This window comes from Gobio gobio (genome assembly GCF_949357685.1).
Source record: "Gobio gobio genome assembly, chromosome: 7".
Taxonomy (NCBI): Eukaryota; Metazoa; Chordata; class Actinopteri; order Cypriniformes; family Gobionidae; genus Gobio; species Gobio gobio.
Window position 1 is genome coordinate 50,434,066 of NC_137103.1, and position 26,991 is coordinate 50,461,056.

The 26,991-nt window shown below is 38.6% G+C and overlaps 1 protein-coding gene across 1 annotated transcript in view; it reads left to right on the forward strand.

Moving 5' to 3' along the window:
• Positions 1–549: 549 nt before the first annotated feature.
• Positions 550–26,991, forward strand: part of lrp2a (low density lipoprotein receptor-related protein 2a) — a gene marked incomplete at its 5' end in the record, with an annotated part of 148,918 nt that continues 122,476 nt past the window's right edge. Inside the window, 5 exons of the mRNA XM_079821156.1 lie at positions 550–607; positions 19,839–19,952; positions 21,620–21,742; positions 22,028–22,144; positions 26,800–26,910. Of these exons, the coding sequence (XP_079677282.1) occupies positions 550–607; positions 19,839–19,952; positions 21,620–21,742; positions 22,028–22,144; positions 26,800–26,910 (523 nt within the window). The remainder of the gene's footprint in view (positions 608–19,838; positions 19,953–21,619; positions 21,743–22,027; positions 22,145–26,799; positions 26,911–26,991) is intronic.

The window sequence follows — 26,991 nt, forward strand, 5'->3', positions numbered from 1 at the left end:
GATATCGTTTTGTCTCAAGATGCACACCAGTTTTTTCTTAGGCACGTTTATACAAGCTACTTAAATGCCCTAATTGAACTAAGGCCTAATCCTGGCTTAATCTAAGCCCTGTCTGTGAAACCAGGCCTATATATCACAAACATATTAGTCTATCACACTTGGTAATAAGATTAAACATTTTTTTAACCTACCATTCCTTTTGTTGCAGAATCAGGGGACATGCAAAGCAGCAGCATAACGTCTAAATAATTAATATTTATTAATTAATAATATCACAACGGCAATCATACGAGTGATTTATAAATATTTCTCATGTTTCGCAATCCACACATTATGCAGGCTCGTCAATGAGCTCAACAGGTTCCTGGGAGCCAGTGAAGGATTTGATCCTGTGGGTCGAGCCGAGGGGGAGCGAGCGTCATGTGCACGCCCTTTTTCATCAGCACGGGACAAGTGAGTAAGAGCCACTTCACTGCATCTCAGTCCCAAGAGCTCCATCTGTCCGGCTTCATGAGGGGCTGGACACACCAGCCGGGACCGTGCGTCACAATGCACCTACAACTGCTCCTCATTATAACTTTATGTGCTCTTCATTGCGATTGCCAAGGTACGTTGCAACTTTTATTAACTTGTTAAGTATCATATTTGTTTTAGATATGGTCCGTATAATTTTTAAACAATAGACATTACGGGAAAGCTACTCCGCGTAATATCACAAGTGTGGTTTAATAAGTGAGGAAAACTGGATTGTCGTTTGTTGTTAGAAAATAAACATTCGCTTGTTTATTCGTGGGAATAACGGTGTTATCCAACGGCATTGTTATTTATGCATACTAGAATGAACGGCTTTTCGCTCAAAACAAAGTTAGGATTGTTGAAAACTATCTCTATGAGTGACAGAACACGTGTGTTTTCTTTTTTTTAATATATAGTTCCGAATGAAATTGTCGCACAAAGCCTCCCTCAGACAGATTTGAGGTTCCCTTAGAACTTTTGCATGGGCTTTGGCGTTGCTAGGTAACAGAGACGAGCATGTGACTTGAAGACAATCTCTAGCAGACCCCAAGCTGCTGGTACAAAGCAAATTCACACACGTTTCTAAAAGACTTAAACAGTCCTCCGTGGAGGGGACGTCGAGTTTGAGACGTGCATTTAGCTGCATTGCAGTTGGTTAATCAGTTGACAGCCCAACAGGTTCCTCTGGTGCAAAAGTGTGGTTGCATGGCTAGGGCTTCTCAAATTGTAATCTGCTTTCTTTTTGCCCAACCCTTAGTATGTAAGCTCCTTATGTGAATCAAGCAACTAATTACTCTGCAGCTGCCGCTCAAGATGACCATTGCTTGCTCATGCAACACTCTGTTGACCCAGTGAAAATTAGCCAAGGATGACTTTAAAATCACTGTAGATTCTCTGTGTTCATTTGCCAGCTTTGTTTATAGGGAGAATTAGGATGTTTGCATTCGATAAAGTAGTGCTGCGTTAAAACCGGACGCTTAAATGACATTTATTGTGACCTCGAGCTGTCAAAATCACACAGTCCTTTGGGAATTCGTACTATTATGTTTGCATCAGGCTTAAATTTGTGGCCGTAGCCTTGATTGATCTCCTCAGAAATGCGAGCCAGGAATGAGTTCCTGTAATCCAGCTTTATTCAGCATGTGTTTCGGAGGAAATGACCAAAAGGGTCTCGATGGAGGGGGACAGGTTACTTTCTCTAATCCGCTGAGCTTCACTTCCTGTTGGTTCCTCTCAGTTTCAGACCCGGGGGTCAAAGGTCTTAAAAAGGTAGTTGCTTATTACCGTGATGCGTTTTATTTTAAACTTGGACTTCTTTTGAAAAGCCTTGAGTTGGCACAAAACAGTTTTGACACCTGTGTTTATTAACCAACTTGTGAAATCCTCTCTGTATAAATTATTATTTACAGCCATGCGTTACTCATTGCCTGCAAATTTGATGATGCTGGCGATTCATAACTTGTTTTTTTTCAAAAGCTACTATCATTAGTCACGTATTAGCCGCCGTCGGATTGTAATGATTAATGGGACACGTTCACTCTGTGTCACATTCACCAGTGTCATCTCACAGTCTTTTTTTATTATGTGCAGCCATGGGTGCAGACAATGCCGTGAAGATCAGCGAACAATGATATCTCATTCAATAGGCTCAATCAGATGTGGATCAGTGAGGGGCCTCATGATCTGTAACAGGATTTCTATACAGCAAATCAAGAGAGGAAACTGGACAGAGGACCTTATCTGAACCTGGCTGTCAGCGAGCTTTAAAGTGCATAGTTTTCGGTGGAGAAACCCTTTTGTATTGGGCGTCTTTTAGAAAGCGTGACAGTAGTTTCCAGAAGTCAAAATCCCATTCATTGCCTGATTTAAATACATTCAAACTACTTATATATTTTTAATTATTTTGCAGTAAACGTCACATATTTTATTTAGTTGCAGAATGTAAACTAAAATGATCACCGGCAACTTATGTAAAGTTAAAGTTAGTACTCACCTAAAGCAAATATATATATATATATATATATATATATATATATATATATATATATATATATATATATATATATATATATATATATATATATATATATATATATATATATATATATATATATATATATATATATATATATATATATATATATTGCTGCGTGATTGTTTAAATCGGCGTAAAATGTATACTATTATCACACAGGTCTATATTTACAGTTAGATGTATAAATATATCCAACTTTATCCACACATATACAGTGTACTCACATAAAACTATATATACTAAAGAGAATCTTGACTTAGTGATTGTTTATATTGTCGTAAAATGTAACTATATAAGCAATGCTCAATATATAAAGTTTTATAAGTATATTCAGCTTTATCTGCATACTTGCCCTCACATAAACCGGTAGATACTATAGCAAATCCCCACTGTAGAAAATCCAACTTATGTTTTGTATGACAAATTCAGCTTTTAAAGTTTATTCAACTATTTAACATGAAAAAAGTTTGTACAACTAATTGACCCTAAGTTGAGAAAACTCAAAAATGTTCTGCAGCTGGTTGCCTTAAACTTTTAAGTTTTCTCAACTTTTTTTTTTTTACAGTGCGTGATTGTTAAAATCAGCGTAAAATGTAAACTGTATTATCACACAGGTCTATATTTACAGTTAGATGTATAAATATATTCAACTTTATCCACACACATACAGTATACTCACATAAACGATATATATTGTAGCAAATCTTGACTTAGTGATTGTTTATATTGTCGCAAAATGTAAGCAATGCTCTATATATAAAGTTTTATAATTATATTCAGCTTTATTGCATACGTGCCCTCACATAAACTGCTAGATACTATATAGCAAATCCCATCTGCGCGATTGTTTAAATCGGCGCAAAATGTAAACTGTATTATCACACAGGTCTATATTTACAGTAAGATGTATAAATATATCAAACTTTATCCAGACACATACAATATACTCATATAAAGCGATATATACTATAGCAAATCTTAACTTAGTGATTGTTTATATTGTCGCAAAATGTAAGCAATGCTCTATATGTAAAATTTTATTTATATAAGTATAACCAGCTTTATCTGCATACGTCCCCTCATGTAAACCGGTAGATACTATATAGCAAATCCCATCTGCTTGATTGTTAATATCGTTGGAAAATGTAAACTGTATTATCACACAGGTCTATATTTACAGTATAAATATATCAAACTTTATCCGCACACATACAGTATACTCACATAAAACAATATAGGCTATACTATAGCAAATCTAGACTTAGTGATTGTTTACATTGTCACAAAATGTAAGCAATGCTCTATATATAAAGTTTTATATTTAAATATGTCCAACTTTATCCGCACACATACAGTATACTCACATAAAGCTATATATACTTTAGCAAATGTAGACTTAATGATTGTTTATATTGCCGCAAATCTCTATATATAAAGTTGTACGTATATATAAGTATATCCAACTTTATTTGTATATGTACACTCATGTAAATCGGTAGATACTCTGTCTATAGCAAATCCCGGCTGCGTGATTATTTATGTTGTTGCAAAACTGTAAACTATATTATCGTACATGTCTTTATATACAGTTGACATATAAGTATATTACATTTCATCTGCACACAGTACACTCATGTAAACCGGTAGATACTAAATAGCAAATCTCGGCTGCGTGATTGTTTATGTTGTTGCAAAATGTCAACTATATTATTATCATACATGTCTTTTTATACAGTTGATACATAATTTTTATCCGCACACCTAAAGTATACTCATGCAAACCAGTAGATACTATATAGCAAAACCATCTCGGCTGTGTGATTGTTTATATTGTTGCAAAATGTAAACTATATTATCATACATGTCTTTATATACAGTTGATATATAAGTATATTCAGTTTTATTCGCACACCTAAAGTATACTCATGCAAATCGGTAGATACTATATAGCGAATCTCGGCAGCGTGATTGTTTATATTGTTGCAAAATGTAAACTATATTATCGCTGAGCTCATTTGCTAAATGTGACAATGTAGGCATGAGGACATTAAGATATTACCAACATTAACATCACAATTTTCTGTAAAGCAGCTTTGAAACAATTGTTAAAAAAGTGCTATGCAAATAAATTTGACTAGACTTAAAAACGGAAAATGAACTGGTAATTTTCTGCCGGGACATTATCTAGTACTTTTTACAGGAATTTCTGTTAACCCTAAAACACAACACAATGCAATGCGTCATTCAAAATACATTCAAAATTGAAGTAAAAAACACCTGTAAAAAAACAATACGGAAAATTCCTTCATATTTACACAGTAAATTGTGCCCAATTTTTACAGATTTTTTTTTTTTTTTTTTTTACAGTATTGACTCTCATTGGTTTTATAGTTTATAACTTCATTTGTAATTCCCATGGGATAAGTAGATTTTCAAATAAGTTTTTCTTTAAATTAAATGTACTGTTGGAATTAATCTCAGGGCTTGTTGGTTTGGTTCAAGGCTTAGAACGTTTTATTGAAGAATGTTTTGAAATCTTTATGAAGCAAATGCATGGAAAACTTACTTATAGATTGAAGGCTGCTTAAAAAGTGGGCAGTAACTGTTGCAAAACAGTTTTAACAAAAGTCACATAAGCTGATTCTTCTTGTCTAAAGTAACTTAAAACATACTAAAAGTTTACAGCTATGGTTGTGGAAATGTGTCTGCTAATAGCACAGCTTTAAAATTGTCATTGTTTATTGTTCTGGAAAGAATTGCACGTCCCCATGACACATGTCTGGTGATCATTTCTGCGTGTAGGTTATTATAGAAATGTGTGAACAAGCCAAACAAACAGTAATGACGTCTGCATTCTGAACATTGAGAAAATACCGCAATCCCATTTTTCCTGTTCTGCACGTGCTCCTTAAACCTCACACATGCTTCTGGGCCTTTCCGGTGTAAGTCCTTGAGCAACAGGGCTGCTGTATTAGAAACAGGAACAGAAGTTAACACAGTTGGCACTAATGAAGACTTCTAATCCTCTCAGAGTAAACAGCACCCTCAGTGGCCGTATTAGTCACTGCCGCAATGCCATCAGAAAGCTGAGAAGCCTGTGTGTTGGTTTTAGCGTTTGACGACATGAGAGTGTGTTGTAAAGACAATAAAGAGCCTGTGATCTTTTAGTCATCCTCATGTCATTCCAAATTTGTATGATTTTCTTTCTTCTGTAAACCCGAAAGAGGAGTCCAATGTTGTTCCAAAACAAGGCAAACTTGTGTGGGCTGCTGGTGTGTAAATTTGTAGCCAATGATGTTCATTAAAATAAAATAAAACAAAATAAAATAAATCACTGGTGCACATGAGAGGTAATTATTAGATGAAGCAACAAATATTCCAAACCACTCATGTGGTTAGGCGTAAAAATATTATAATAAACTGGGCTAAATCATTAAAACATTAAAAGATTCGGCTTGACGCAGCCTTCAGGATGCACATCCATTGTTCACACAAGCATTCTTTAAACTATTAATAATCAGTGGATCATCAAAACGGCTGGTTAACCAGTGGTAGTGGCTATAACCAGCCAACTCCTACAAAAAAATAAGAAAATATTTATGTTGTTTTGGACCCCAGTAACTTTCAAAACAGCTCATTTTGTGTTCCAACAAAGTAAATGATGATATGTTTTGTAATTTTTTTTAGTTCACCCAAAAATCAAAAGTTACAAATAAGCTAAAAAATATGTTATTCATTAATGTTAGTTAATCCATTAAGAATTACAAGCTAAATGCTGTGTTATTTTAGGATCATTTAAATACTATTATAGCTTTTGTTCATATTTTGAGATTAATTTTTAGTAATTTTGTTGTGTCATTTAGTTTTAATTTCAATTCATAAAAAAATTATATATATATATATATATATATATATATATATATATATATATATATATATATATATATATATATATATATATATATATATATATATATATATATATATATATATATATATATATATATTACTTTTATTAAGTTTAAGTTTTTAGTTTTAGATTATTTAGTTTGAGTTATTTAAGTACTTCAACTTCAACTAAATGAGAAATGTTGCCTTGGCCTAAAATAAAAGTTAAAAAAAATATTATGTCCATGTTTATTTCAAGTATGCGTTAAGCTTTAAATTTTAGTTAACTAAACAATAATAACCCTGCTAAATGCACAATACTTTACAGCATTTATTAATCTAGGTTGTTTTATTAATCTGCATTTACTAATGCATTTTAAACATTGAACCATCAATAATATATTTATAGATTCAAATTAGATGCATAAATGTCGTTCATAGTTTACTGCTTGCTTTATGCTATTTTTCTTTTACACTATGACCCGTTTGCCTGTAGATTTTGGAACTAACACTATTTGTTGGAATTACCACAGTTATCGGCCAGTACTGATTATTTCGAAATGTGCAACTTGGATGATATTTCCATCTCACATATTGCTAATTCATTAACGTTTCCAATCCGTAACTCCATCTGACTGCTTTAATAGGCTTCCCGACTCTATGTTTGCCTCCTTTCCACTTGCGGCCAATGCCAAGCTGCCTTTGCGTACCAGTAGGTCCTTTCTTTACGATTGCGAGCCAAAGTCAGTTGTAAAGCAATTGACTGCGTTCAGCGTCGTCCATTTCCATATGAAATGGGCTGCGGCACTCTGCTCCACGGTATGGCCGGCCAGCCTTGGCACTGGGCTCTGCCAGCCATTCCTGCGCATGCATTCACTCCAGCCGCCCCCCAAAACAAGGCGGCATTGATGAAAGAAGCGGCACCTCTCCCATGGCCCCCGCGGGACTGGAAAGAGATGTTTTGGGGGGCTAGTGGCTGGCAAGTGCCTTGAGTTTTTTTTAAAGGAAAGAGGGATAGCAGAATGGAGGAGGATGGGCTCCGGGGGCCTCTTTTCGGCTTTCTTTCTCGCAGGAAGCTCTACTGTATTCCCCCATTCTGCTATCCGTCTCCATCGGGCCTTTTGGCGTGCTGACACTTTCAGTTATGGGGCTGCAGCCCCGCCAGCCAGGCCATTGTGCCATTGTGGTCTCACAGTGGGGTCTAAGCCTTTGGGAGGCTTCATTCTAATGAAAATTCCTCCACCGCACTCTCTTTGTGGCCCGACGTTGGCGCGTCCTTGTTTTTCTCCTCAGATAGTTTTGGGGATTCTTGCCTGCTGAGGGTTTAAGTTGGCTAATTAGAAAAGACATGCCCAGAGAGGAGACGGGGATGGAGGGGGGCAAAAAAGGAAACAGCAAACGGAACAAAACAGGGTAAGCAAAGACATTAATGAAGGAAGGAAAAACAAGCTCAGACCCCATCAACAGGAGGACGGCATTTGCATAATACAAGCCGCTCTCCTCACAATGGCCGGCCGGGGACAATCGCATAACTGTTGTCATTCGTGCAATCTTAGTTAAGACGTCCAAATAAAACCCTTTTAAAGACACCCCAGGAAATTACGGGGCTAAATGCTTCGTTTTGTTGAGTGCAGGAATAGGATAGGCCTGCCGCTGTTCACTTTACCTGTCGGGTTTCCCAGTTGCTGATAATGTCAGGAAACGCTGGCTTTATTTACGATGGTGTCGACGGATAGGTTTCGGCTCTTGGCAAAGTTTGCTAAAAGCTGTTTGGCTAATGTATAGCTGGTTCATATTGTTAATCTGAGAGAAAACAATTCATTTGCAAGAGAAAATCAGTGTTATTTTAGTATCATTAATATACTATTATAGTTTTTTAGTATTTTGAATTTTTTGTTATTTTGTTTTGATTTTAATTTTACTTATTCATTTTGTTTTTAAATATGTTGTTATGGTTTTTTATTCATTTTTATTTCAGGTTTAGTTTTTTATTTTAGTGCTTCAACTTAAACAGAGGCCCCAATTCTGTCATTAATTACTCATATCATTCCAAACCTATAAGACAGGGATCCTCAAACCTGGCACATGAGATTTCCTGCAGAGTTTAGCTTTAACCCTAAATAAAAACACCTGAACATGCTAATCAATGTCTTCAGGTTCATTAGAAAATCACGGGTAGGTGAGTTTGATCGGGGTTGGAGCTAAACTCTGCAGCGCATTGGCCCTCCAGGGCAATATTTGAATAACCCTGCTGTAAGACTTTCATTCATCTTCAAAACGCAAATGAAGATCTTTTTGATTAAATCTGAGAGATTTCTGTCCCGACAGCTACACAACTACCACTTTGACACTTCAAAAAGTTCATAAAGAGATCGTGAATCTAATCTATATGAATTTAGCGGTTTAGTCCAAATTTCGAGAGACTCGATCACTTTATATGAATTTAGCCTTTTATTCACATATAAACATTGATCAGCGAACATAAACATAAGCTCAACTGAACCTGCTTGACGTGCAAGAACAAATCTCATTGGTTCGTGCTGCGTAACACGAGAATGAACCTCATTGGTTCTTACGGAAGCTCAAACGTGCTGCGTAACACGAGAATAAACCTCATTGGTTCTTATGGAAGCTCAAACGTGCTGCGTAACACGAGAATGAACCTCATTGGTTCTTATGGAAGTCCAAACGTGCTGCGTAACACGAGAATGAACCTCATTGGTTCTTCATGAAGCTCAAACGTGCTGCGTAACACGAGAATGAACCTCATTGGTTCTTATGGAAGCTCAAACGTGCTGCGTAACACGAGAATAAACCTCATTGGTTCTTACGGTAGCTCAAACGTGCTGCGTAACACGAGAATGAACCTCATTGGTTCTTATGGAAGTCCAAACGTGCTGCGTAACACGAGAATGAACCTCATTGGTTCTTCATGAAGCTCAAACGTGCTGCGTAACACGAGAATGAACCTCATTGGTTCTTGATGAAGCTCAATCGTGCTGCGTAACACGAGAATGAACCTCATTGGTTCTTCATGAAGCTCAAACGTGCTGCGTAACACGGAAATGAACCTCATTGTTTCTTGATGAAGCTCAAACGTGCTGCGTTACACGAGAATGAACCTCATTGGTTCTTGCAGAAGCTCAAACGTGCTGCGTAACACGAGCATGAACCTCATTGGTTCTTACGGAAGCTCAAACGTGCTGCGTAACACTAGAATGAACCTCATTGGTTCTTATGGAAGCTCAAAAGTGCAGCGTAACACGAGAATGAACCTCATTGGTTCTTATGGAAGCTCAAAAGTACTCCATAACACGAGAATGAACCTCATTGGTTCTTATGGAAGCTCAACTGTGCTGCGTAACACTAGAATGAACCTCATTGGTTCTTCATGAAGCTCAAACGTGCTGCGTAACACGAGCATGAACCTCATTGGTTCTTATGGAAGCTCAAACGTGCTGCGTAACACGAGAATGAACCTCATTGGTTCTTGCAGAAGCTCAAACGTGCTGCGTAACACGAGCATGAACCTCATTGGTTCTTACGGAAGCTCAAACGTGCTGCGTAACACGAGAATGAACCTCATTGGTTCTTGCTGAAGCTCAAACGGGCTGCGTAACACGAGAATGAACCTCATTGGTTCTTGCTGAAGCTCAAACGGGCTGCGTAACACGAGAATGAACCTCATTGGTTCTTATGGAAGCTCAAAAGTGCTGCGTAACACGAGCATGAACCTCATTGGTTCTTACGGAAGCTCAAACGTGCTGCGTAACACGAGAATGAACCTCATTGGTTCTTGCAGAAGCTCAAACGTGCTGCGTAACACGAGCATGAACCTCATTGGCTCTTACGGAAGCTCAAACGTGCTGCGTAACACGAGAATGAACCTCATTGGTTCTTGCTGAAGCTCAAACGGGCTGCGTAACACGAGAATGAACCTCATTGGTTCTTATGGAAGTCCAAACGTGCTGCGTAACACGAGAATGAACCTCATTGGTTCTTCATGAAGCTCAAACGTGCTGCGTAACACGAGAATGAACCTCATTGGTTCTTGATGAAGCTCAATCGTGCTGCGTAACACAAGAATGAACCTCATTGGTTCTTCATGAAGCTCAAACGTGCTGCGTAACACGAGAATGAACCTCATTGTTTCTTGATGAAGCTCAAACGTGCTGCGTTACACGAGAATGAACCTCATTGGTTCTTGCAGAAGCTCAAACGTGCTGCGTAACACGAGCATGAACCTCATTGGTTCTTACGGAAGCTCAAACGTGCTGCGTAACACTAGAATGAACCTCATTGGTTCTTATGGAAGCTCAAAAGTGCAGCGTAACACGAGAATGAACCTCATTGGTTCTTATGGAAGCTCAAAAGTGCTCCATAACACGAGAATGAACCTCATTGGTTCTTATGGAAGCTCAATCGTGCTGCGTAACACTAGAATGAACCTCATTGGTTCTTATGGAAGCTCAAACGTGCTGCGTAACACGAGCATGAACCTCATTGGTTCTTATGGAAGCTCAAACGTGCTGCGTAACACGAGAATGAACCTCATTGGTTCTTGCAGAAGCTCAAACGTGCTGCGTAACACGAGCATGAACCTCATTGGTTCTTACGGAAGCTCAAACGTGCTGCGTAACACGAGAATGAACCTCATTGGTTCTTGCTGAAGCTCAAACGGGCTGCGTAACACGAGAATTAACCTCATTGGTTCTTGCTGAAGCTCAAACGGGCTGCGTAACACGAGAATGAACCTCATTGGTTCTTATGGAAGCTCAAAAGTGCTGCGTAACACGAGCATGAACCTCATTGGTTCTTACGGAAGCTCAAACGTGCTGCGTAACACGAGAATAAACCTCATTGGTTCTTATGGAAGCTCAAACGTGCTGCGTAACACGAGAATGAACCTCATTGGTTCTTATGGAAGCTCAAACGTGCTGCGTAACACGAGAATAAACCTCATTGGTTCTTATGGAAGCTCAAATGTGCTGCGTAACACGAGAATAAACCTCATTGGTTCTTACGGTAGCTCAAACGTGCTGCGTAACACGAGAATGAACCTCATTGGTTCTTATGGAAGTCCAAACGTGCTGCGTAACACGAGAATGAACCTCATTGGTTCTTCATGAAGCTCAAACGTGCTGCGTAACACGAGAATGAACCTCATTGGTTCTTGCTGAAGCTCAAACGTGCTGCGTAACACCAGAATGAACCTCATTGGTTCTTGCTGAAGCTCAAACGTACTGCATAACACAAGAATGAACCTCATTGGTTCTTGCTGAAGCTCAAACGTGCTGCGTAACACGAGCATGAACCTCATTGGTTCTTGCAGAAGCTCAAACGTGCTGCGTAACACGAGCATGAACCTCATTGGTTCTTACGGAAGCTCAAACGTGCTGCGTAACACGAGAATGAACCTCATTGGTTCTTGCTGAAGCTCAAACGGGCTGCGTAACACGAGAATTAACCTCATTGGTTCTTGCTGAAGCTCAAACGGGCTGCGTAACACGAGAATGAACCTCATTGGTTCTTACGGAAGCTCAAACGTGCTGCGTAACACGAGAATGAACCTCATTGGTTCTTGCAGAAGCTCAAACGTGCTGCGTAACACGAGCATGAACCTCATTGGTTCTTATGGAAGCTCAAAAGTGCTGCGTAACACGAGCATGAACCTCATTGGTTCTTACGGAAGCTCAAACGTGCTGCGTAACACGAGCATGAACCTCATTGGTTCTTACGGAAGCTCAAACGTGCTGCGTAACACGAGAATGAACCTCATTGGTTCTTGCTGAAGCTCAAACGGGCTGCGTAACACGAGAATGAACCTCATTGGTTCTTACGGAAGCTCAAACGTGCTGCGTAACACAAGCATGAACCTCATTGGTTCTTACGGAAGCTCAAACGTGCTGCGTAACACGAGAATGAACCTCATTGGTTCTTGCTGAAGCTCAAACGGGCTGCGTAACACGAGAATGAACCTCATTGGTTCTTACGGAAGCTCAAACGTGCTGCGTAACACAAGCATGAACCTCATTGGTTCTTACGGAAGCTTAAACGTGCTGCGTAACACGAGAATAAACCTCATTGGTTCTTGCTGAAACTCAAACGGGCTGCGTAACACGAGAATGAACCTCATTGGTTCTTACGGAAGCTCAAACGTGCTGCGTAACACGAGAATGAACCTCATTGGTTCTTACGGAAGCTCAAACGTGCTGCGTAACACGAGAATGAACCTCATTGGTTCTTACGGAAGCTCAAACGTGCTGCGTAACACAAGCATGAACCTCATTGGTTCTTACGGAAGCTTAAACGTGCTGCGTAACACGAGAATAAACCTCATTGGTTCTTGCTGAAACTCAAACGGGCTGCGTAACACGAGAATGAACCTCATTGGTTCTTACGGAAGCTCAAACGTGCTGCGTAACACGAGAATGAACCTCATTGGTTCTTATGGAAGCTCAAACGTGCCGCGTAACACGAGAATGAACCTCATTGGTTCTTATGGAAGTCCAAACGTGCTGCGTAACACGAGAATGAACCTCATTGGTTCTTATGGAAGCTCAAACGTGCTGCGTAACACGAGAATGAACCTCATTGGTTCTTGCAGAAGCTCAAACGTGCTGCGTAACACGAGAATGAACCTCATTGGTTCTTGCAGAAGCTCAAACGTGCTGCGTAACACGATCATGAACCTCATTGGTTCTTACGGAAGCTCAAACGTGCTGCGTAACACGAGAATGAACCTCATTGGTTCTTGCTGAAGCTCAAACGTGCTGCGTAACACCAGAATGAACCTCATTGGTTCTTGCTGAAGCTCAAACGTACTGCGTAACACAAGAATGAACCTCATTGGTTCTTGCTGAAGCTCAAACGTGCTGCGTAACACGAGCATGAACCTCATTGGTTCTTACGGAAGCTCAAACGTGCTGCGTAACACGAGAATGAACCTCATTGGTTTTTACGGAAGCTCAAACGTGCTGCGTAACACAAGAATGAACCTCATTGGTCCTTATGGAAGCTCAAAAGTGCTGCGTAACACGAGAATGAACCTCATTGGTTCTTGCAGAAGCTCAAATGTGCTGCATAATGAGAATTAACCTGCTTGGTTTTCAGTCGTCAAGTGAACATGCTTGAGCTTGCGTTTACCACAACTTATGTGGGAGTTGATGAATGTTTATATGTGAATAAAAGCCTAAATTCAATCTGTTCATTATATAAAGTGATCGAGTCTCTTCAGAAAATTTTGACTAATCAACTCAATTCATATGGATTAGTTTATGATCTCTTTATGAACTTTTGAAGCATCAAAGTGGTAGTTGTGAAGCTGTCAATGGAGGAATAGAAAACGACATGAGGATGAGTAAATAATGACAGAATTTTGGGTGAACTAACCCTTTAAACTAAATGAAAATTAGAACTGAAATAATTTTTTTTAGATATTTTATATTGTACATTTATTTATTAGTTTTAGTTAATGAGAAAAACCCTTGTGAAAATGTATTTTGTGTGTTATTTTGGACCTTGATGTGATGCATCTGATTCCCCTTCTGGCAGCGCGTGCGGAAACAGCCGATGGCTGATGTTTAAAATTCTATTACTTGCGAACGGGTGTCAGTAAGAGCGTCTTACCTCCCAGATCCTGTATATGCCAATTGTCTACCTGTGCATTACAGACGCTGCTGAAACCTCCGGGATCATGTCCTACCAACAAAGGGTTCCTTTGAGCGAGTAGAGCAGCAATTTTATCATTAGTAAACTGAGCAGGAAAAAGGCTCGTTTCCCAATTGGCTGCCGAAGGAGTTAAAAAGGAAGCCCATTTGGCTGGCATGCTTTAAAAGCGTTTGCTGTGGTGTTTGGTCTAGACCTCTCGCTATGAGGAGGCCCTCGCTGAGCTTTTAGCGCCGCGGCTCAAGCGCAGACCCCCGTGGCCTTCTGGCAGAGGACGAAATCCATTATTAAAGAGTACATCACAGGGAACGAGGCTGATAAACTTCTGACTCATACATAATAAATGCTCTGCTAATACAACGTTTGTTTTGCAATGGCACAGAACCAACAGGCTGTCTACTATGATACAATGTTATTGGTCTAAATGAATATTAAAGAGGTATTTATTGAGAGTAATATTTGACCTGCATAACAAGCACCAGAGTTTGTTACACAGCACATTGAAGAAATAGTTTCCCCAAAAATGAAAATACCCTTTTGTCTTTTTCAGAGCCTGAAAGTCGTTGTTGCTATGAACTGGTTTTGTATGGCATTTCTGGATGAACTATTCCTTTAAACACTTCCAACCTGCCATGTCTCACAACAAGAGGGAGTTGTTCCTCCATCCATTTAGAGATTACGTTATTGCACTGTAAGGCTAATTTTCTGTCAGTCGGATGTCTAAACATATTACTTCAGATTTTTAGCAAGGTACTGGTCGGCTAAATGTCAGTGGTGACCTCATGATGTAGTTTAGCCCAGTTCTCAGTTTCTTATTGGCAGGCGCAGTATGTGCTCGAGCTGTTTTACTGAGTCGCACAAGTTTCCTAAAAGGCAGCAGGTCAGATAAGATTCTTGTTTCAACCCATCCAAACATACATGCTTCATGAAAAATGAAAAGGAAAAGACACTTTTTGTACATGATCATTTATTGAGGTCAGTGTTTATTCGAGTAATTTTCACTGTGAAAAATGCTTTCTTTACTCATCTGAAGTATCTCTTTGTTTGTAGGACCATTATCATTGTTTAGGACTGTGAGTCAGTGGAGTGTGATGTAATAGCAGGTGTGCAGGGTTTTGTTTTTTACATATAAAAAAACAAAAACATATGGAAAGAGATAAAAAAAAATATTTGTAGTGTGCCAACTTAGGGCGCAAAGCTCCTTGGAATGGAAACTTGTTTCCGCCACTGAATAAAAAAATAAAAAGGTAATTGCGAATATTTAACTCCCCATTATGACTTTTTTTCCTCAGAAAATCATGATATAAACTCAAAATTATGACTTTTTCCCTCAGAAAATCATGATATAAACTCACAATTATGACTTTTTCCCCTCAGAAAATCATGATATAAACTCACAATTATGACTTTTTTTCCTCAGAATATCATGATATAAACTCAAAATTCTGACTTTTTTCCCTCAGAAAATCAAGATATAAACTCACAATTATGACTTTTTTTCCTCAGAATATCATTATATAAACTCAAAATTCTGACTTTTTTCCCTTAGACAATCAAGATATAAACTCAAAATTCTGACTTTTTTCCCTCAGAAAATCATGATATAAACTCACAATTATGACTTTTTCCCCTCAGAAAATCATGAAATAAATTCACAATTATGACTTTTTTCCCTCAGAAAATCATGATATAAACTCACAATTCTGACTTTTTTCCCTCAGAAAATCAAGATATAAACTCACAATTATGACTTTTTTTCCTCAGAATATCATTATATAAACTCAAAATTCTGACTTTTTTCCCTTAGAAAATCAAGATATAAACTCAAAATTCTGACTTTTTTCCCTCAGAAAAGCATGATATAAACTCACAATTATGACTTTTTCCCCTCAGAAAATCATGAAATAAATTCACAATTATGACTTTTTTCCCTCAGAAAATCATGATATAAACTCACAATTGTGACTTTTTTCCTCAGAATATCATATCAACTCACAATTATGACTTTTTTCCTCAGAATATCATGATATAAACTCACAATTATGACTTTTTTTCCTCAGAATATCAGGATATAAACTCACAATTGTGACTTTTTTCCTCAGAATATCATGAGATAAACTCCCAGTTATTACTTTTTTTCTCAGAATTGTGATATCAACTCACAATTATGACTTTTTTTTCCTCAGAATATCATGATATAAATTTCCAATGATGACTTTTTTTTTCTCAGAATTGATATAAACTTCCAATTATGACTTTTGTTTCTCAGAATTGTGATATAAACTCACAATTATGACTTTTTTCCCTCAGAATATCATGATATAAACTCACACTTATGACTTTTCTCTCAGAAAACAAGCTTCCATACCTTGGATATTAATAATTTCAAAAGAAAATAATTATGCACTGCACTACTTTTTATTAATTGCTTTTAATATCATTTTATTGAGAAGTACATGTGACGAGGTATGTTCTCTGACCTGTGAGAAGTATTATAAAAGTGTGTGTAAAACATTTTATGATTTCTTTTGTGAGTATTTAATGTTTATTTATAATTTTTTTTACATTAAACTTGTTGCCACAATGATAGGGTGTCATGGATGGCTGCAAGGGTTTTGCTATGCAATTGGTAGAATGTTCAGGGTGGTTGCTAGAGTGTTGCTATGCAATTGGTTAAATGTTTTGGGCGGGTTGCTGAAGTGTCGCTATGCAATTATTAGAATGTTCTGTTCTTGTTAGAGTGTTGCTATGTTTTGGGTGGTTGCTAGGGCATTGCTATGTAATTGGTAGGATGTTCTGGGCTGTTGCTAGAGTGTTGCTATGCAGTTGGTAGAATGTTTTGGGTGGTTGCTAGGGTATTGCTATGTAATTGCCTTGGTAAGATGTTCTGGGTGGTTGCCTGAAAATTTTTATTATAGGTAGACCTTTTCATTGGTCTAATTGGAACAATCAAATAACTATGGGGCATTTAATTTTAAGTCTTAGGATCTCCTGAATTTGACTCCTGCAACTTCCTTTTGGGAATATCACATACATTTGACCAGTAGATTGTGTGTGTGTGTGTGTGTGTGTGTGTGTGTGTGTGTGTGTGTGTGTGTGTGTGTGTGTGTTTAGGTAACTGGTGATAAGACATACTCACTCACCCACTCTCCAACCCTCCAGCCCTTCACCACGTCATTCCACCTTGCATCTCCCTTTGCTTTTGGAATTTGGGTGTAAGGGCTACGGTACCACCCGGTACCGATATTTATCCTAATTACATTTCTGACAAGGAACAGCATGCACCATTCATCAGTGTCAGCGAGAGACAATCAGAATCCCACATTCCGCTCGTCCGACCGACGGCCCTGACGGAGGGCTCCTCGGCTGAACTATGCTGATGGTGTCGATATGTCCTGGAGCCTGTCGGGGAAGGTAGAGGGGTGGTACCTTATCTCCTCAGATGTCACTCACAGGGGGAGATCAAAAGGAAGGCTTGAGATGAAGGAGAGTTAGTGCCTGCTCGTCGACTGGCACGCTTGGCTCCGCTAGCTGTCAATTCGCTTGTCTAAATGCTTCATCAATGGCATGACATAACCACATGCACACTTGAAGAGTAGTTAAGTGCACTCACTGCTTTTCAGAATTAATCAGAGGGGTAATGGGTGATGCATTGATTTAGCTGATTTCACAGTCCTGATTTTCAGTATCTAAACATCTTTTAATCAAGATATACTCAAGAAGCAAAATTGGGGTTACACTTTATTTTAAGGTGTCTGTGTTACAGTGTAATTATGCATTTAAGTACTTAGTAATAATAATTAACTACATGCACTTACTATAGGTTTAGAGTTAGGATTGGGGTTTGGTTTAGGGTTAGTCATGTAACATATGTAACAAGACACTGTAAAACTAATTGTTACCCAAAATTGTGATATCATTTGTATCTTGAATTAAAATTATGTTTTGAGTGGTTTTCGGTCACTAAAATGTGCTTGTTTTGTACTATTTAAGACAAAACCAAAGATAATAGTTTGCAAATAATATCTAATATCTTATGCAATTTAGTTTTAAAGCTGCACCATGTAACTTTTCCATCCGCTAGAGGTCGCCTATTCAAAACAAAGGCATAGTTTGATGACGGCAAGTTTGAGCGCAGAATCTTGGGACGTGTCGTCTTCAGCTCACAGCCGTTGGAAAAGAATCAGGATAGGACTCGGGCAGAAATCATGTTCATGTGATTATTAACGCTACTGTAGTCTGAAGCAGAAGCAGGAGTGATTGTTAATAAGAAGAGCGCAACACAAGCCTTGCAAGCAGCGGGACCTTTATTATGGCATAGTTGCCGGCAGGACTTCGAAACCGAGGGTAACGCAGATATGACGCAATTGACAGGCGACGCCCTCACACGTCCCGGTTCCTTGGTTAAAATAGCAATTTTTTCACCATTTACAAATAGTTGGAAACATTTGGGATATTGTAAGTACTCAACTGAACAAAATATATAACACTGACCTAGTGGTTTTTGGATATTTTACTGAAAAAAAATTACATAGTGCACCTTTAATGCAATTTTATTTTATTTTTGCAGTGTTGTGTAACTTTTGGCAAATAAGAATCTTTTAAGTTCTCAAACTCAAATTATATGGTACTTTTGCATCATTTTACATCTTTTCTCTTCTACATAAATTTTTTTATTATCTTTGTACATTCTATGAATCCCAGGGAAAAATTTGACAAAATGTAAATAATCTGAATGAATGAATTTGGGAAATAAGCATCTCTGATTATAAGCTTACAAGGTTTAATTTTGTTACAAATAAATATTCAAACTGTTATGCAAACCAGGGTTTTCATAAAAAGAAAATAAAAAGTACAAAATAAACAATATATATATAATTATATATATATATTTATATATATATATATATATATATATATATATATATATATATATATATAATATTTTGAAATAAATTAAGTATAGTTTAGACAAGTATATTTAGAGTACAATATATAAGGAATACAGTCACTTCCAAATAGATATGCATTTGACAAGGTCTTCTAGAAAACAATATATTAATCTAAATTAGTTCCTCAAGGAATGTTCAGAGGTGTTCTAATGGATCAGCAACATTGATCATACATCATGCGTGTATCATGCAATCTCGCATTGGACGATTGCATCTAGAACGGTCAGAGGTCTTTGGATCGGTCATGTACAGAAGGGCATTGCCCATGTAGGAGGAGATCTTTGAACCTTATCTTGTGTTGTAACTCCTGCGATGTTTACATTATTTCTTATTACATTACATTATCTGGACTTCACAGACCCATCATGGTCAGGTTTTATGATCTGTGGGAGGAAATCTTCCACGTCTATGTGCAAGAACCTTGGTTGCTATCTTGTGGCCGGCATTAAGTAAGCCCAAAGGCCTGATTGATGAATGTGGGTTTTTCTCCCTTTTTTTAAAAAGCAAATGGATGCAAAAGGTTAAGGCATCTGTCATTTAGATCTGGCACAATGATAGGGCAAAGCTCAGGTAAAAATGCTACATAGAATTAATGTGGGAAATTATACTGCTGTGACCTTATCAGGAATTTTTTTAATTTATTTGTACTGTATATTAACAACTTTTAATTTATATGTGTTTGTGTGTTTATACATTATACATTAAAAGAGGTTCATATTTATGTATATATTTATTAATTTAAAACAGATTTTCACAATATCTTGTCCTTTTCTGTGTAGGTTCAGGTTGTGAGGTGGGGTATTTCCGCTGTGGGACAGGCCATTGTATCCCAGCAAGTCAGAGATGTGATGGAACAACCGACTGCTCGGATAGCTCAGATGAATTTGGCTGCCGTAAGTAACTCTTCCAGACAATCGCAAGGTCACACTGAACGCTGATAAAGAGTGGCAAGTGTGAAATAGAGCTGTTTAGTTTGTAATCCATGAACCCGGAACAGCAGTAGCATTAGCCATGTGTCCCCTCAGGAATTTCAAATGGGTTTTTAAAAAAGTAGTTGTTGACTTTCATTTTTTTTCCGTAAAAGTCATGTTTTTTATACATCATAAATTATATACAGTCATAAAACATGAATTATAGAGCCTTTTTGGACTTTAAAACCATAAGTTGCTCACAAGTTAAATAAGATTATGTCAAGCATGTAAAATCACTTCCTGGTTCTGCACACAGGAAGTGGGCTGTAGTTTTAGTGCTTCAAACATTCATACTAGCCCATGTATTCAAGAATTGAAAGTAATAAATGAAATAAATTCTGGTGTAAAACTTGCTATCTGTTGATGGTAAATCTCTGGGAATCGTGGTTGTGTCAAAATCTAGTGTGACAACGACTAAACCGCTACAAATCTGGTCAGACGACTGTCACAGATCCAGTCCAGAAGAAAAGATTAAAAATTAAGAAGTTAAAAGGTCAAATTAGGGTCATTGCAATGTGGGACACAATACCCAAGTAGGTATTTTCTGTACATACTGAAAGGACACATACTAGTAGAGTGGTGTACTAGTAGTTTTGTCTGTGTACTGGAAGCTTCACCAAGACAAACCCCCCCAAACAATCAGCAGCGTTTTTGAAGAGTGAGCATGTGCATAAAATGAACCAAACGTCAAATAAAATAAAACAGCAGTGTTCAAAAATAGTAAGGTAGTCCTCAGATGGCATGTTCGTTACCGCAAAATTATATATATATACTACAGTGATATTTAACCCGCCTGTTATTGCCGTGGAAAGAATCGCGCTTTTGGGGTTATTCATGGTCTGTTGAAAGTACCTTGTTGATGCTTTTACACTTTTAAATGTCCTTTTAATGTTCTATGGTTGAAGGGTGAGTAGTATAATAATGTAATCTCATTGTACCCAGTATAAAAAAAGGTATTATTGCATTCGTAGAGTGATCCTTTCATTTCATAAGTTGGGAAAATCGTCATGTGGCGTAGGAATAAGGTGGATGAGATTTTAGTGAAGAAGTAGTGAATAAAACAATGGTTATGGGAGTCCGTCTTACAAGAAAAGGCTATTTCAGTCTTTCAAAATTTCACTTTAATTCAATGTGCTGCTTGCCATTTATTTGTAATTAATTGTGAAATTGACTAGCAATTTCTTAAGTGAACATTGTTTCTACACCCAATTTTTGTGTGTGTATGGTTTTGTTAAACAATTGTGAGTAGCTAGTAAATGTCTTTGATTATGCATCGTACAGTGGTAGTTAAGCAAATGATGTTGTTATACAGTAAATGCAGCCTAGATCTGATCTGATAGTATGCAAAGTATACTTACTATATACTTCAGAAATGGTATAAATAGTATGCTATTCCAAACAACTTTGGACCAATAAATAAGGAAAGCATTCAATTTATATGATCAGAAAAGTCCAATTTGTGGCATGTTTATTTCCCTGTCCATGTCAGTTCTTACATTCCTCCATTTATGAAAGGAACCTTCTTAGCACAGGCTAGCTCAAATCTCTTCTAGCTTGGTTAACAATGCCGTCTCATTACGCTCTTCCAGCCCAGCCCACCTGCGAGAGCGCTCAGTTCCAGTGCTTGAGTGACGGCGAGTGCATTCCTCGGCAGTGGGTTTGCGATGATGAGGAGGATTGCGAGGATGGCTCCGATGAAAGGCAGCCCTGCCGTGAGTACTCCTTATCTCCATCCGTCCGTCTCTCCCTCACTTTCTGCTTCCATTTCAATTACGACTGTCCGTCAGAGCTGAGAGCTCCATTGACTCCCAGTAATGTACCGGGATGTAATTTCCGTCATGTCGGAGAAACACGATATCTCAGATGTGCAGGCAACAGTATGAGAAACAAAAGGCAAAGCGTGCATGTGTCGTCGGGAGAGTATCCCACTTTAGCCAAGATGAGGACCACCCAGCGCTCTCGTATTATAATCATGTCTCCTTGATCTTTGCTGGCAGCTGGCAGGACGTGCTCCAGTTCACAGTTCACCTGTACGAATGGGGCCTGCATCCCGGGAGGATACAGGTGCGACCGAGTACCTGACTGCCTAGATGGAGCAGATGAGAGAAACTGCCGTAAGTATGCTGCTGGAATGAGTGTGATGGGATTAGAGCTGGGCAGTATAGCTAAATATATTTTTTATACAGTATAGCTAATACATATTTTGCAAAAAAGTCTTGAAAAAACTTGAAAAAGTCTCTTATGCTCACAAAGGCTGCATCCATATGAACAAAAATACAGAAAAAAAAGTAATATTGTGAAATATTATTACCATTTAAAATTACTATTTTCTATGTGAATGTATTTTAAAATGTAATTTATTCCTGAGATCAAAACTGAATTTTCAGCATCATTACTCCAGTCTTCAGTGTCACATGATCCTTCAGAAATCATTCTAATATGATGATTTGCTGCTCAAAAAACATTTCTAATTATTAGCATTGTTGAAAACAGTTGTGTGTTTCTTATTTTTGTGGAAATAATGATGAATTTATTTCAGGATTCTTTAATGAATAGAAAGATCAAAAGAACAGCATTTATGCAATTGAATGCATGCTTGCTAACCCCAAACCCTTTTTGTCAGATATTTTGAACCAAACACCATTATAGCCAATTAGATTAAAAATTAGATTAGAATTAGATTAACACTTTATTGGCACTTTTTAAATTCTACAACAACATCTAGTCATAAACAACATGTATTTACCCATGTAGATTTGTCGTACAACATTTTGAGTGCTGAATCACTTTCTACAATACTATCAATTTCCTGTGGTCATGTCCTTCTTTTCTGGAATATAATATTTCACTCGGAAATGCATTGGATTAAAGTCAGCCTGAAATCAAAATGTTTTGAAGTTTTTTTGGTTGTTGGTATGAATATGTTAGTCTTAAAGTAAAATTTTAATTCTGTCATTAATTCCTCACCCTCATGTCGTTCCAAAACCGTAAGACTTTCGTTCATCTTCAGAACACAAATGAAGATCTCTTTGATGAAATCTGAGCGATTTCTGTTCCGACAGCTACACAACTCACACTTTGACGCTTCAAAAAATTTATGAGGAGATTGTAAAACTAATCCATATGAATTGAGCGGTTTAGTCCAAATTTTCTGAAGAGACTTATGATGAACAGATTGAATTTTGGCTTTTATTTACATAAAACCTCATTGGTTCTTGCTGAAGCTCAACCGTGCTGTGTAACACGAGAATGAACCTCATTGGTTCTTACAGAAGCTCAAACGTGCTGCGTAACACGAGAATGAACCTCATTGGTTCTTACAGAAGCTCAAACGTGCTGCGTAACACGAGAATTAACCTCATTGGTTCTTACAGAAGCTCAAACGTGCTGCGTAACACGAGAATGAACCTCATTGGTTCTTACAGAAGCTCAAACGTGCTGCGTAACACGAGAATGAACCTCATTGGTTCTTACAGAAGCTCAAACGTGCTGCGTAACACGAGAATGAACCTCATTGGTTCTTGCTGAAGCTCAAACGTGCTACGTAACACGAGAATGAACCTCATTGGTTCTTGCAAAAGCTCAAACGTGCTGCGTAACACGAGAATGAACCTCATTGGTTCTTGCTGAAGCTCAAACGTGCTGCGTAACACGAGAATGAACCTCATTGGTTCTTTCAGAAGCTCAAACGTGCTGTGTAACACGAGAATGAACCTCATTGGTTCTTACAGAAGCTGAAACGTGCTGCGTAACACGAGAATGAACCTCATTGGTTCTTACAGAAGCTGAAACGTGCTGCGTAACACGAGAATGAACCTCATTGGTTCTTACAGAAGCTCAAACGTGCTGCGTAACACGAGAATGAACCTCATTGGTTCTTGCTGAAGCTCAAACGTGCTGCATAACACGAGAATGAACCTCATTGCTTCTTGCTGAAGCTCAAACGTGCTGCGTAACACGAGAATGAACCTCATTGGTTCTTGCTGAAGCTCAAACGTGCTACGTAACACGAGAATGAACCTCATTGGTCATTACAGAAGCTCAAACGTGCTCCATAACACGAGAATGAACCTCATTGGTTCTTGCTGAAGCTCAAACGTGCTGCGTAACACGAGAATGAACCTCATTGGTTCTTGCTGAAGCTCAAACGTGCTGCATAACACGAGAATGAACCTCATTGGTTATTACAGAAGCTCAAACGTGCTCCATAACACGAGAATGAACCTCACTGGTTCTTGCTGAAGCTCAAACGTGCTGCGTAACACGAGAATGAACCTCATTGGTTCTTGCTGAAGCTCAAACGTGCTACGTAACACGAGAATGAACCTCATTGGTTCTTACAGAAGCTCAAACGTGCTACGTAACACGAGAATGAACCTCATTGGTTCTTGCTGAAGCTCAAACGTGCTGCGTAACACGAGAATGAACCTCATTGGTTCTTTCAGAAGCTCAAACGTGCTGTGTAACACGAGAATGAACCTCATTGGTTCTTACAGAAGCTGAAACGTGCTGCGTAACACGAGAATGAACCTCATTGGTTCTTACAGAAGCTGAAACGTGCTGCGTAACACGAGAATGAACCTCATTGGTTCTTGCTGAAGCTCAAACGTGCTGCATAACACGAGAATGAACCTCATTGGTTCTTGCTGAAGCTCAAACGTGCTACGTAACACGAGAATGAACCTCATTGGTTCTTGCTGAAGCTCAAACGTGCTGCGTAACACGAGAATGAACCTCATTGGTTCTTTCAGAAGCTCAAACGTGCTGTGTAACACGAGAATGAACCTCATTGGTTCTTACAGAAGCTGAAACGTGCTGCGTAACACGAGAATGAACCTCATTGGTTCTTTCAGAAGCTCAAACGTGCTGTGTAACACGAGAATGAACCTCATTGGTTCTTGCTGAAGCTCAAACGTGCTGCGTAACACGAGAATGAACCTCATTGGTTCTTGCTGAAGCTCAAACGTGCTGCGTAACACGAGAATGAACCTCATTGGTTCTTACAGAAGCTCAAACGTGCTGTGTAACACGAGAATGAACCTCATTGGTTCTTACAGAAGCTGAAACGTGCTGCGTAACACGAGAATGAACCTCATTGGTTCTTGCTGAAGCTCAAACGTGCTGCGTAACACGAGAATGAACCTCATTGGTTCTTGCTGAAGCTCAAACATGCTGCGTAACATGAGAATGAACCTCATTGGTTCTTGCTGAAGCTCAACCGTGCTGCGTAACACGAGAATGAACCTCATTGGTTCTTGCTGAAGCTCAACCGTGCTGCGTAACACGAGAATGAACCTCATTGGTTCTTGCTGAAGCTCAAACGTGCTGCGTAACACGAGAATGAACCTCATTGGTTCTTGCTGAAGCTCAAACGTGCTGCACAACACGAGAATGAACCTCATTGGTTCTTGCTGAAGCTCAAACGTGCTGCGTAACACGAGAATGAACCTCATTGGTTCTTGCTGAAGCTCAACTGTGCTGCGTAACACGAGAATGAACCTCATTGGTTCTTGCTGAAGCTCAAACGTGCTGCGAAACACGAGAATGAACCTCATTGGTTCTTGCTGAAGCTCAAACGTGCTGCGTAACACAAGAATGAACCTCATTGGTTCTTGCTGAAGCTCAAACGTGATGCGTAACACGAGAATGAACCTCATTGGTTCTTGCTGAAGCTCAAACGTGCTGCGTAACACAAAAATGAACCTCATTGGTTCTTGCTGAAGCTCAAACGTGATGCGTAACACGAGAATGAACCTCATTGGTTCTTGCTGAAGCTCAAACGTGCGTAAAACACGAGGATGAACCTCATTGGTTCTCAGTCGTCAAGTGAACATGCTTGAGCTTGCGTTTACCACAACTGATGCGTGAGATGATGAATGTTTATATGTGAATAAAAGCCTAAATTAAATCTGTTCATCATATAAAGAGATCGAGTCTCATTAGGAAATTGGGACTAAACGGCTCAATTCATATGGATTAGTTTATGATCTCTTTATGAACTTTTGAAGCCTCAAAGTGGTAGTTGTGAAGCTGTTAATGGAGGGACAGAAAACTCTCAGATTTCATTAAAAATATCTTCATTTGTGCTCCAAAGATGAACGAAAGACATGAGGGTGAGTAATAATTGACAGAATTTTCATTTTTGGTTCAACTATCCCTTTACTGTTATCTATAAGCTAGTGTACTCCAAAACAATAACAAAATACGCATTTAGAAGACGTATGCATTCAAAATATACAGTCTCTCTCTACCACCAATACATGGCATTATAAAACTGTGGTGCATAATAAGAGCACATACATCAGCAAAATTCATGATATTGCTTAATTTTATAGTGTGAATATAACATATAGCATATCGCCCAGCCCTCTGTGTGTGTGTGTGTGTGTGTGTGTGTTTCCTCCCCCCTTAAAGGCTCCTTTGGCATTTTAATCAATTTGTAAGATTAAGAGTCTCGCTGATGGACAGAAATGGCCACAATATGCTTCTTGTTTGTCAGAGTTGATTGCAGATTCCTCTGTGGATTAGTGCAAGTGTCAGTTCAGTTTCTGTGCCATCATTGAGCTCTTATCACATACTGCTTTACTGTAACAGACTTGCTATACACATTTTTTTGGTTTGTGTTTGGTTCCACATTAGCTTTCTGCTGATTCTTTGCTCATACATTAAGACCACTCACTGTATGCCATACCACAGTGGACGCTGGATTGTATTACACAGTGATATTTAATTGAATGACTGAGTGATGGATAGAGTCTCCTTTTCTCAGTCTACCCAGAGTGCTCGGAGCTGAGGTGTGCTAACGGGGCGTGCTATAACAGGAGCCAGCGCTGTGACCAGGTGCTCAACTGCCGAGACGGCTCAGACGAGGCCAATTGCAGTGAGTATCTTTCCCTGGCAGGACACATATTACTTTATAGACACAGTCATCTACTGGATGGCCTGGAAAATGTCTACGCTA